We start from the raw sequence: 12,089 nt of genomic DNA, 5'->3' as shown, positions 1-12,089 counted from the left end.
TTCAGTTCCTAAATACGTAAAACTACAACGTTTACTCGTATAATAAACGGTCTGGTTTTACAAACTTTTCGTTTTATTTTACCATATAATCCGTACTAGAACTTGGAGAATCATACATAGTATAAGCCGTTGGATTAGAAATCCGCCGGCTAAGCAGCAATCTTGTAGTCAGTCATCCGCATATAGAAGCCATGTTTCTTGTAATTGTTAAACATCCTCAGATTCAACCACTTCCCTGCCTTGTATTCTGGATACTTCGCCGGGCTTCTTTCGTCGACCAATTCATCCAACGGCTTCATTGTTATGTCGTGAGATGGGTGAAAAAATATGGGGATCGAATACCTCTCCGTTTCTGCGTGCACCATGGCTCGATGCTCGACGCTTTCGTAAAGATCATTGCTCCATACCTGCCAAGAAACCAAAGTTTTTAATCGAATAATGTTAACAGGATGAACATTTGCTCAAGAGATGTAGTACCTGAAGAACATCACCAACGTTGATGACAAAGGAATCCGGGACAGGCTTGACGCGAACCCACGCTCCGTCTGATTTTCGCAGCACATCGAGGCCTTCAACATCTTCTTGAGCAAGGACGGTAAGAGCGCTGGGGTCCCTATGTCCACCGGTGCCAAGAACAAGGTCCGGTTTGGGGCACGGAGCGTAGTAGTTGAGCCGGGCAAAGCTTGCCTGATTCTCGAAGTATCCATGCAACCTCGTAGGAGGTAAGCCTAAGCTGAGGCTTACCAGTTCCAGCAGATTGAAAAACAACTTCTCACATGCTCGACCATATTCTTCGCATGTTTCCCTACATGACATGTTATGTCGTCAGATTGTTAATAATTTACATAACATTAGTATTTTGTAAGGGACATTTACCTGAACTTGGATAGGTTCTCGGGCCACGGAGTGTACCATGGAACAATTTCGGGGTCATCGGGTTCATGGGAAGCCGGCATTAGCATCCCATCATTTACATAAAAATCATAAACTTCTTTCCAGTCCTTGAAGTCTTTGCTATGCTCATCGTTATGAAACCCTGCTGTGTTATGAGCCTCTCTGCTCACCTTCTTCTTCTCCTCCAGCGGCAGCGCGAAGAACTTCCTCGACGCCTCCATAATTCTTCTCCGAATATCCGAAGGCACGCCATGGTTGATCACCGTGAAGAACCCCCATGTCCTGCAAGCCTCCCCTATCTTAGCGGCAAGCTCTTCCACTGCCTTACTGTTAGAGCCGGCTGACATTTCTCGGTTGGTTATCGGAGTGAGATCGATCAACGGGATTCCTTCGCCTTCGGTGATTACGTGTTTAGGCCTGTATTCTTCTGATAGAATGTATGATGGATTGATTTCTTCCATTGTTAAGGAGCTGCTTATCCTAGCTAGGCACTGGTAACATTGCATTTATAGTTGCATAAGGGCTTCATTTCATTGGCCTTTTTTTTTCTTTTTCTTTTTTGAGGACAACATGTGAGAAGTTACGGTTATCCATTTCTTTTAGAGAATTTCACTCTGTTCGTGACTACAGTTAAGCAGACTTACCAGCTCGGAGCATCAAAACCCAAAACCTCCCACATTGTTTTGTTTATTGGGCAACCGCAGTCCATACCCTTACCACTAGGCCCTTTGTTGTGGTTAGCTTCATTTCATTGCTAATCCCTCCCATATATTAATGATGGGTTACTGTCATTAGGATTTAATTAATTATGGTGGTTGGACTAATTGCATGATGGTACAAATTTCGTCACACAATCCGACTCAGGCTTCACTTGTCTTATTACAAGACCAAGACCCAGTGATATTTTTCTGTAGGTCATTTATCAATAAGGCCAAAAACGTTCAAAGTTCAAACCAAAGAGAGTTTCATTGAAGTTTCTGCAACGTTGAATAGTTTGGCTAGTTAATGGAAATCTTGTATCCATTGTTATTCACTTGACAATAACAATTTGAAAAATGTGCATAAGTTTTTCGTTTTTGCTTACGTTGATTCATTATTTATATTTATGTTAATTTGTGATTTGCAAAAAAGAGTAACGTAATGTGTTCATGTGAATGAGGCATGTGTTTACACAAAACAAAGGAAAGCATGCGAGGACTTCTCGCACAGGTCACTTATCTTAGTAGTACTCTTGCCAAAACTCATTTAACTTTCCAGGTCAAATGAGATGCGGTACATTTGAGTTGGTATTAATGGTCACATCCAATTTAATTTATCTTTTATATTCGAGATAAACTATTTATTGCTCACATATGCGCCTAAGTTCTGCGCATGGTTTTGTCATTGAGCCTAGACAAAGCACCATTATTCAAGCCTTGTCTCTAACCGTATTCAATACAATTAATCCAAAACCAATTGAATGGTTTGGAATTATTAAGTTGAATTCAGAAGTTTGGCAAAAGCTTGCGTGAGTATTTTGATTCGTATTTTCTGTTCTCAATTTAGACCTAGTTTGGGAGTGAGGTGCTTAAAAAAAAAGCACCTATGAAAAAAAGCTGTGAGGGTTTTAGGTGTTTGGTAAACTGAAAAAAAAGGGCTTATTTTGGAAGCTGCTGTGAGAATAAGCTGAAATCAAAGGAAAAAGCTGAAGCTGCTATTTGCAGCTTTGGAAAACTGGCTTTTTTTCAAAGCACACAGAGCTACAGTGCTCCTTTAATGAAAGGACCCACTATCATACTACTTTTTTTTCCAAAAGCTTTTTTACAAAAAAGTTTACCAAACGCTCTGCTGATTTATTTCACAGCCGCTTATTCTCACAGCACAGCCGCTTATTCTCACAGCAGCTTTTTTTCAAAGCACAGCAATACCAAACCAGCCCTTAGTAAGGTTGGTCCTGAAGAAATTAGATACCGTTGTAAAGGTGGGTGGCACTTTCGTGCATAGACAAAGTTAAGAAAAGAGGGTGGAGATGCACATAATTTTAGAGGTTTCTACCAAACCCTCCTTAAGCACATCTCACAATTGCTATAAAAGAGATACAATGTATTGTTTCCGTTACTTTGTAATTCTAGTATGATAATGAGACTATTGCTACTACCTTGAGGATGTAGGCATACTTGCCGAACCTAGTAAATATTATGTCTTATTTACTTTATATTTCACTGCACACATGTTATCAATTTCACAACAGACACATTATACATAGTTGCTACGCTTTTTTTATATTTTATTTTATTATTTTTTTAAAGGCTTCTATTGTGCTTTAAGAAAAATCAATTGCAAAATAAAGTAGTTAAGCGTTTGATAAAATTGTATTTTTAAATAGTTGTGAGTATGAAAAACAGTGTTAAAGCGTTTGGTAAATTTCAATAAAAATGATTTAATTGTATATAATGAAAAAAATGGCGGCGGTGGTGCCAATAAAGAGGTGTGGTGGTTGGGCTGCATAAGTAACAATGGTGGCAGGGGCAGCGACAATAGGGATGGTGGCAGTTGTGGTTATGGTTGTGTGACAGTGGTGGCAGTTTAAGAGGGGTGGTGGTGGCGGTGTTGTTAACAATGGTGGAATTAATAACTAATTCCAAACCTAACTAATTTGGTGGCCTAGCAAGCATCACCATCCTGCTTCTTATCCTCTTCTTTCATGTTGCGCCACGTGGTTAGACCAATGTACACTCAATCAATCAATAACACCTTTTTTGTTTTTTCCTCCCCTCCTCCTCTTGACGAAAACGCGTGTCATCTTACCCGTAAGGAATCTTTCTTCTGTGATTCTTCTTCATAGACGATGTAAAACTCAACACTATTTTATTTTAGTATCAGTTAGGCTGTAATTCAAAATTAGGACTTAGGAACAATGAATTCTTACTTATAAACAATGCAACGTTCTGGTTCTTGTTTTCTAATAGTAAAATAGAAGGCGGAGATGTGAGTTAGATTTGTTTATTAAAGTAGCATGTTTGTCTCACTTTACCTTAGTTCAGTTTCATTTCCTATTAATTAGGATGGTTTAAATGTCATCTCGTAAAAAGGAAGACAAAACTTGAAAATAGCCATTCTTACATTCTTATTAATCATAATTTAACATGTGCGTAACACTTTCTCTTGTTATTTTAAAATTTACTCCTACCTATATATGTGTATGTGTGTGTATATAAATTTCTTCATTCCGGATCCGGAGAGGCTATAAGGAATTTCACCATACCTGTGGCCACATTCAAACAAACTTATTAGCTCGGAGCATCGAACTCGAAACCCCCCACATTTTGTTTTTTATTAGAAAGCCGCAGTTCGCGTCATGACCACCGAACCACTTGCTGTGGTTATATCAAATTGTGATTTGACGGAACTAGAAATACAAAAGAGCCAATTTAGAGGGTAAATAGAAGACAAAAGATTGGAGCATAGAAGAGTGCCTTCGTTCAAACCCATATGGGCCGCAAGCACCATATCTGGTCGTACAAATGCCCACATCGTACGGTCCATATTAACTCGATCCGCGCCGATAACCTAAACAGAAAAAAACAAAATAACTCCAGTTCAGTCTTCAGAGACTATTTCAGTAGGTCTGAAAAGTCTGAGACTTCAACTCCCCTTCCTCTCGATCTCTCCGCCTCTCAGCCTTCCCTCCCTCACTGCTACTAAACGACCTCGTTTCGATCCCAGTTCTTCAGCTCTTCGCTCTCCAATTGCTCGCATTTCTTGCAATGCTGATGAGTTGAAGGTCGAATTCGGTTGCTGGGGCTTTGGCTTGAACAACAAGGTACTCCAAAGCGCAATTAACACGGTGAATCTGCTTTTCTAAAAAGTTGTTTTTATGCTTTTGCTTTTGGGTTTCTGCTTCTCTGTTATGTGTTGTTGCAATGTGCGATTTATAGTAGTTTTGTTATTTCGTTCCCCTGCTTTTGTGCTTCAGTTCATGACATGCTTTGCTTACAATGTAGAAAGAAGGTTATAAATTTGAAAAATGAAAAATAAATGTGAGCAAATTATTAAAATTTGGAATAATCAAAACGGTTTAAATTTCTTTATTTTTTAAGTTTTTTTAGTGTAATTGTGAGTGGATAAAATTTGACTGAATTTTATTAAATTTTCAGGATTGAAATTTGGATATTCATTTGGGAAAAGATGGGTCCTTACATTGTTGGTGCGTTTATTCCTCTGTTAGTAACTATAATAGTTCAGAAATCGAAGAAAGCGAAGCAACGGGGTGTGGCCGTTGATGTTGGTGGGGAACCCGGGTATGCAATCCGAAACCATCGGTATACTGCCCCAGTTCAAACACTATGGGAAACTGTTACAACTCTTGCAGAGCTTTTCGAGCAGTCATCCAAGCGGTTCCAGGATAAATGCCTTCTTGGAACCCGAGCATTGATTGCAAGGGAGGTTGAAGTATCAAAGGACGGAAGATCCTTCGAGAAGCTTCATTTGGGGGACTACGAATGGCTAACATATGGAAAGGCATTTGAAGTTGTATGCAACTTTGCTTCCGGTTTAGCTCAACTAGGGCATCAAAGGGAGGAGAGAGTGGCAATCTTTGCTGACACTAGAGAAGAGTGGTTTATTGCATTGCAGGTGCGTGACTTACGCTCTTCTTACATAAAATTATGTCTTACGTGCCTTCTTACATAAAATTAATCATTCTTCTGACATTCATGATATTCATTTATTGCTTCACCTTGAACCTCCTGAGAGCATGATTTTTTTGCACGTATGATGTGATTTTATTTTGTATAATCTATAGCTTAATTAGAGTTTTAAACGGCTTTGTTTGTAAGCAATGATGAAGCGGTTGAATTTATGCACAAATTTCTTTTTCCTGACTATGTTTTCTTATATCAGGGTTGTTTTAGGCGCAATGTCACTGTTGTTACCATATACGCATCTCTTGGGGAGGAGGCTCTATGTCACTCACTAAATGAGGTTCTCTCTCTCTCTCTCCCTCTCTCTGTATATATACATATATATGTTTATTAATTATATATCTATCTCTGTTTCTCTCTCTCATAGACTCGCGCACACATTCCTGTTGTTTGGCACAGTATGCTATGCAGAATAGGCTGCTTTCTGTACCCTTTTTTTTTGTTGATTAGAGGCATGTATGTTTATTTACTTATTTAGTGATTTTAATTTTTAAACAGCGTATTGAGCACAAGCAATATATTTCTAATTTCATAGTGTGACTTTCATATAGCTCATCCAAAATGTTGCAACCTAGTTGGGGGAGCTTTTCAATGACTGGAGATGCATTTCTGGTGTTAGGTTTCTCTGTGTTTGAAAGCAGAAAAAAATAGAGAAAATAAATGCATGGATGGTGTTGACATGTTCGTTCTACATTAGGGTTTGTTTGTCATTTGTCCTCAAAGTTTTTGTTCTACTACATAACCAACATAATTTTCATTTTATTTTTTCTCCAGACAGAAGTTACAACTGTGATTTGTGGGCAAAAAGAACTGAAAAAACTTCTACACATAAGTGGACAACTAGACACGGTAAAGCGAATCATATGTCTGGATGACGAGATTCCGTCTAGTGCCTCATCTGTTGAAAGTCGATGGCAAATCACTTCATTTGAGGATGTCGAGAAACTTGGCCGAGAAAACCCTGTTGATGCTGATTTACCTCTTCCAGCAGATATTGCCGTCATTATGTATACAAGTGGAAGCACTGGATTACCCAAGGTTTAAAGCTTCTATTATATATTGTTATTTTGGTTTCTGCCTTTTTTTCCTTGCACTTTCAGACATGCTAGTCCTAATTGGTTACTTAATCGTTGATTGTTGACATGGGAGTTTGTGCGATGTTTGGGTCAATATTGCTACTCTTTTTCCTTTTACCTTCACATTGTCGACAGTTGATATATATTGAGTTTTGGTTTTGAAACTACACTTGAAAAGTGCTTTTGTTACCCTGTTAAAGTTTTCAGAAGACAAGGATGCTTGATTGTGACATTTTTATATGCACTTTTCTAGTTTCTATCAGTATTAAACTGCTGCAGCATTATAAATGTCACTGCTACCATACTCTTTTTCTTTTCATTTGATAAATTTCTTCTTATTAATAGTCTTGAGTTAAATACTAAGATATGGTTGAAAGTCGCTTTGTAGCATCCTACTCCATCACATTTTCGGAACAAAGATATCATGTGTATCAATTTGGATGGAATTGCTGGTTTGGTATTGTTGTGCTTTGAAAAAAAAACTGCTTCTGCTGTGTTGTGAGAATAAGCTCATTTTTGCTGCTACACGTTTTCAGCTTTTTTTTTCACCCAAAACTGTGAAAATAAGCTGTTTTTAAGTATTTATCAAACACCTTTTTGAGCTCAGCTTTTTTTGATACCCACTTTTGATAAAAGCACCTCAGTACCAAACCAGTACTTAGTACAAGCGTTTCAATTTGCTTATGTGAGCATTGCCTTATGGAGTTAGGGTACAGGGTGGTGAACACTAGATGGTTGCGTTCAATTAAATATTATCAATTTATGTCGTATGTGTAAATAGAATAGGCACTTGTTGCATTACATTTCCTTACATAATTTCCTCAGATATATGGAAATTTTTGTATTATACTCTATTCTGTGCTGTTCTTTTTTACTTTTTGTGTACTTATTTTGAGTTGGCATCTAATGCAACTATAGGCATTCATCCAATCAACAATCACCATTAATTAACCTTCATCTTCACTTTTTACAGGGTGTAATGATGACACATGCTAATGTGCTAGCTGTAGTTTCTGCCGTCATGACCATTGTTCCTGGCCTTGGAAGCAAGGATGTTTATCTGGCATATCTTCCCCTCGCTCATATCCTTGAATTAGCAGCGGAGGTATGGCGAATATGTTAGCTGGCTAGATTGATATGGCTACAGTGATCCTTTGATAGTTTTTTGTTAATAACGATCACTAGCTGCGTTGTTATGTTCTTATATATTTCTGGTACTTGATTAACAAGTTTTACTATCTATCTTGAAGAACGTCATGGTTGCTGTTGGAAGTTCCATAGGGTATGGATCTCCATTGACCCTTATTGATACATCAAGTAAAATAAAAAGGGGAACAAGGGGGGATGCAACTGCGCTTGCACCAACTGTATTGACAGCTGTCCCTGCAATTCTTGACCGTGTTCGAGATGGAGTGCTCAATAAGGTTTTGAAACTTCTTTTGCATATAATATATATACAAAATTACATGAGCAGATGCATATTCAAATGCACATTATGCCAATTTTATCAACACTGTATCTTCATGATGCTTCAGGTAAATGCAAAGGGTGGACTAGCCAAGAGATTGTTTCACTTGGCATATGCTCGTAGGTTGTCTTCTGTGAATGGCAGTTGGTTTGGGGCTTGGGGCCTGGAAAAGTTTCTGTGGGACCTTCTTGTGTTTAGAAAGGTCCGTGCTGTTCTAGGAGGTCATGTTCGTTTTATCCTTTCTGGTGGTGCCCCACTCTCGGGTGATACTCAAAGATTCATCAACATTTGCATTGGGTTAGTATGATTTTAGTACTTTTAACAGCTACAGTATAAGATATTTGTGAATCATGACCTTATCCTGTAGGATGTTGCTACTTTTTCAAGTGATTTAATAGTTCATGAAAGTTTGCTTTGGGTTTACATGGTCTTAGTACTTTTAACTGCTCATCTTCTTTAAGTTGGCCAACTCTTATTTCACCTCGAGTGTTTTTCCAATCCTATAAAGTTTATGAATTCAAAGTCAAAGATTACCAGCAGGACAAATTCAGTGTTCTAAAAGGATTATGATACCCTATTTCTTTCTCCTCAGTAAATAAAGTTTACACAGTAATACTTATGGAAGAACTCAACTTGCATATTAATAAGAAGTTCCTATGAATGTTAAAATTCAGGGGTGTGCGATGACTCATTATTCCATTCTTGTAAAACAACAAATTTATTTGTGTTTCTGTTTTCTTTTGCTCTATTCTCATCATATCTCTTTTGTGATTGATGCTATTGACAGTTCTCCAATTGGCCAAGGGTATGGCCTCACTGAAACTTGCGCCGGCGGGACATTCTCAGAGTTCGATGATACTTCTGTAGGTCGAGTTGGAGCTCCCCTTCCTTGCTCATTTATAAAGGTAAGAGATGATAGTGGGTTTTTGTTTACATGTTTTCTGATTCATAATATCAACTTCTTCTTTAAAAAGAAACATGAAAGAAAGAAACTCGTATGAAATCCTTATCATGATTCATTGACTTATAGATTTAGGTGTTCATTTGTGCATTTCTGGATTGAATTGTCTGTTTTTCGTATCTGTTAAGGGAAAATTGCTTAAGAGCTTTGTACTCTGTTTCCAAGGCATGAAGATGATATTTACTTGAATCATTTTAAAATATTTTATCTTCTGTATCCAGTTAATTGATTGGGCTGAAGGAGGATATCTGAAAATCGATACCCCAATGCCTCGTGGAGAGATAGTCATTGGTGGCCCAAATGTTACACTTGGTTATTTCAAAAATGAAGAAAAAACAAGAGAGTCATACAAGGTAGACTTTCGGATATTTCATACCATTCTTTTTTATTGCGGCTACTCACCAAAAAAAATTGTTCATTTCAGTCCTTACTTTGGGGAATTTTTGTTTTTGTGTTTGTGGTTTTATCGTAAAAAGGTTGATGAGAAGGGAATGAGGTGGTTCTATACGGGTGACATAGGGCGATTTCATGCTGATGGTTGTCTTGAGATAATTGACCGTAAGAAGGATATAGTCAAACTTCAGCATGGGGAGTATGTCTCCTTAGGAAAGGTACGAGCGTTGCTAGATGAATGCAACTCTTCATCAGGTTTTCCTCGGAGACTAATGTTTCCTTTACAGGTTGAGGCTGCTCTTTCAGTTTGCCCCTTCGTCGACAACATCATGTTGCACGCTGATCCTTTTCATAGTTACTGTGTGGCTCTGGTGGTGGCTTCTCGAGTCACAGTGGAAGATTGGGCTTCAAAGCAAGGAATCGCTTTTACTGATTTTGCAGACTTGTGTTCGAAATCAGAAGCCATAAAAGAAGTGCAAGCATCACTTGTAAAGGTACGTACATCTTCTCGATAAATTTCTGTTACTTGAAACTGAGTGCCATCTATTTGAACATGCTTGGTGCGATCTGTTATGCTTTGTTCTGATTCAAATATTTATGCTTCACCAATTAACAGGAAGCAAAGAATGCGCGTTTGGAGAAGTTTGAGATCCCTGCCAAAATCAAGTTGCTTTCGGAACCATGGACTCCAGAAACCGGCCTGGTCACTGCAGCCCTGAAGCTCAAGAGAGATGTCATTAGGAAGGCGTTCTCAGAAGACCTCTCCAAGTTATACGCTTCGTGATAAATCGAAGGAACCACCAGATTTCGTATTTCTCCATTTTATTTGTGGCCTTGGGAGGTTTAATGCAAGCCAAAGGATTAGTGTTAGGGAAAATTCGTAGAGTTTACTTGTATTAAGCTACTCTCCAAGCAATAAGAGGAATGAGGATATTAGTGTAATTATGTTAGCTACTGAAGCAAAATGGTTAGATTTTTTTATTGGTTACGTCGAGGTTTTGTGTTTTTTATTTTTATTTTTGTCAAACGATAGATTTGTTATTTCGAGATTTTTTGGTTTTTTTGTTTTATAGCATTGAAACTAAGACGATTCAAGGTAGGGGTGGGCAAACGGGTATATGAATCGTGGGTCGGACGGGTACGGGTCGGTTCCAATTTTTTAATAGAAGAAACGGGGAAGGCCGGGCCGGGCCAATGAGAAGGCCATGAGGAAAGAGAGTAATTGATCCCTTTAGATCATCTCTCATTCCTTAAACAGTGGAGTCCTTGATATGCCTCCAAAACTGGTTAAGAAGTGAACAAATTAGCAACATTGAGTATGAAGCAAGTTCGGCCGAGCTTGAATTTTATCAAGAGTGAAAAAGGTAATTATTTTGTTTTGTATAGTTTGGTTTATATTAATTGTTGTCTTTTATTCATTTACAATTAATGTGCTTCTTTTGTTCTTTGTTGTAGAATATAAAGGAAGAAAAGCAAATACTATATCTACAAGTTAACCCTTTCATCAAGGGTTCCTGAAATTGAAGCTCCTCAAACAACTCGAAAGAATAAAAGAAAATGAATTGTGCCAATATTTTAAACTCAAATGAATAAAACTTAAATTTCAATGATTCAATGAGGATAATATGATATTGGATGTTAAAAATGTCATGTTTATATTCTATTACAGATTCAATGAGGAATATTGTTGGAACTTGGACATTGGATGTGATTTCAGATGTTAATTTGGAATTTATTGCGGATGTCATGTTTATGTTATTTTGGATTATTTGATTTTGGACTTCGGAATTTAGATGTCACGGATTCTCGGATGTTATTTTGTATGTTGATTTGATCTTTAGATGTCTCAGATGTTATTTTGAATGTCTTGGATTTAATGTATCGAACGATGTTGGACGATGTAATGTTAATCTATGGACTTGGATGTTGGACTTTGTAATGTTTGGATGTGTTGTGCAAACTGTAAAATATGTATTATGAGAATCTATGCAGGTGTGCTGCTGTAAAAATTCAGTTTTTTTTTTTCCAAAAAAAAAAAATAAGAACCCGTGGACTTGGCCTGTTTCAAACGGGCTGGATTAGGTCTGATTCCTATATTAAAATTTGTTGTACCTGCTCTGGTCCGGCCCGTGCCCAGCCCTAATTCAAGGTACCAATTTTTTAGAATGCCACCATCCTCTCTGTATTTTTTCTGATTTAAGTTGTTTATTTTTAATTTGTATTTTTCGTTCCTCTTGTCCACACTTTTTTCGGCTCCAAAATTTAGGTTTCGAAGAATTTGCCAATCACTTAGTACCACAGTTGGTCATATGTTTGATACTCAATTATTACGTATTATGGGATTTAGGCCACCATTTAGTGTAGTTTTATCATTGGTTCTTTGTATACTCATTTTTTTTCTTTGGACACCCCACATATTTTTCTTATTTTAATGATCATTGTATCCTATTGTTTAAGTTACCAAAACACGCAACTAAGTTTTAGGGAATAATTGTTAGGTATAAAAAAAAAAGAAAATGAATGGGTAGTGTTGGAGCAAAATCGTGTTGCAATTGCAAACTCTCTCTCTCTCCAAGTCGCCCTCTCTTTCATCGGTGCACAACCACCCATATCCT

The 12,089-nt window shown here is 37.6% G+C and overlaps 2 protein-coding genes across 3 annotated transcripts; one reads left to right on the top strand and one right to left on the bottom strand.

Annotated features, from left to right (window-relative positions):
• Positions 1–55: 55 nt before the first annotated feature.
• On the bottom strand, positions 56–1,555 carry LOC103450635 (protein LATERAL BRANCHING OXIDOREDUCTASE 1-like). Its single transcript, XM_008390000.4, has 3 exons — positions 877–1,555; positions 478–805; positions 56–407 (listed from the first exon to the last, which is right to left on the bottom strand). The coding sequence occupies exons 1-3, from the start codon at positions 1,398–1,400 to the stop codon at positions 150–152; spliced, it is 1,110 nt and encodes a 369-aa protein (XP_008388222.2). The 5' UTR covers positions 1,401–1,555; the 3' UTR covers positions 56–149.
• Positions 1,556–4,317: 2,762 nt separating this feature from the next.
• LOC103450636 (long chain acyl-CoA synthetase 9, chloroplastic-like) lies at positions 4,318–10,462 on the top strand. 2 transcript variants are annotated; one of them, XM_008390002.4, is made up of 12 exons: positions 4,318–4,720; positions 5,031–5,508; positions 5,776–5,856; positions 6,351–6,614; positions 7,626–7,757; positions 7,903–8,076; positions 8,188–8,417; positions 8,908–9,025; positions 9,303–9,434; positions 9,558–9,692; positions 9,762–9,968; positions 10,091–10,462. In XM_008390002.4, the coding sequence occupies exons 2-12, from the start codon at positions 5,062–5,064 to the stop codon at positions 10,256–10,258; spliced, it is 2,088 nt and encodes a 695-aa protein (XP_008388224.1). In that variant the 5' UTR covers positions 4,318–4,720; positions 5,031–5,061; the 3' UTR covers positions 10,259–10,462. The 2 variants fall into 2 exon arrangements, with proteins under 2 accessions (XP_008388224.1, XP_008388223.1); XM_008390001.4 differs by having other exon boundaries at positions 4,322–4,696.
• The last annotated feature ends 1,627 nt before the right edge of the window (positions 10,463–12,089 follow it).

Source organism: Malus domestica, chromosome 08 (genome assembly GCF_042453785.1).
Source record: "Malus domestica chromosome 08, GDT2T_hap1".
In the NCBI taxonomy this organism is placed as follows: Eukaryota; Viridiplantae; Streptophyta; class Magnoliopsida; order Rosales; family Rosaceae; genus Malus; species Malus domestica.
This window is presented reverse-complemented; position numbering and strand designations above follow the sequence as displayed.

What these genes read in the sequence shown, in the direction of transcription:
- LOC103450635 (XM_008390000.4), bottom strand. Translation starts at nt 1,400, where the DNA reads ATGCAATGTTACCAGTGCCTAGCTAGGATAAGCAGCTCCTTAACAATG. An exon ending in GAGAACCTATCCAAGTTCAG is followed by an intron (nt 806 to 876) that starts GTAAATGTCCCT and finishes CATGTCATGTAG; the next exon opens with GGAAACATGCGAAGAATATG. An exon ending in ACGTTGGTGATGTTCTTCAG is followed by an intron (nt 408 to 477) that starts GTACTACATCTC and finishes GTTTCTTGGCAG; the next exon opens with GTATGGAGCAATGATCTTTA.
- LOC103450636 (XM_008390002.4), top strand. Translation starts at nt 5,062, where the DNA reads ATGGGTCCTTACATTGTTGGTGCGTTTATTCCTCTGTTAGTAACTATA. An exon ending in TATGTCACTCACTAAATGAG is followed by an intron (nt 5,857 to 6,350) that starts GTTCTCTCTCTC and finishes TTTTTTCTCCAG; the next exon opens with ACAGAAGTTACAACTGTGAT. An exon ending in TTCCTTGCTCATTTATAAAG is followed by an intron (nt 9,026 to 9,302) that starts GTAAGAGATGAT and finishes TTCTGTATCCAG; the next exon opens with TTAATTGATTGGGCTGAAGG.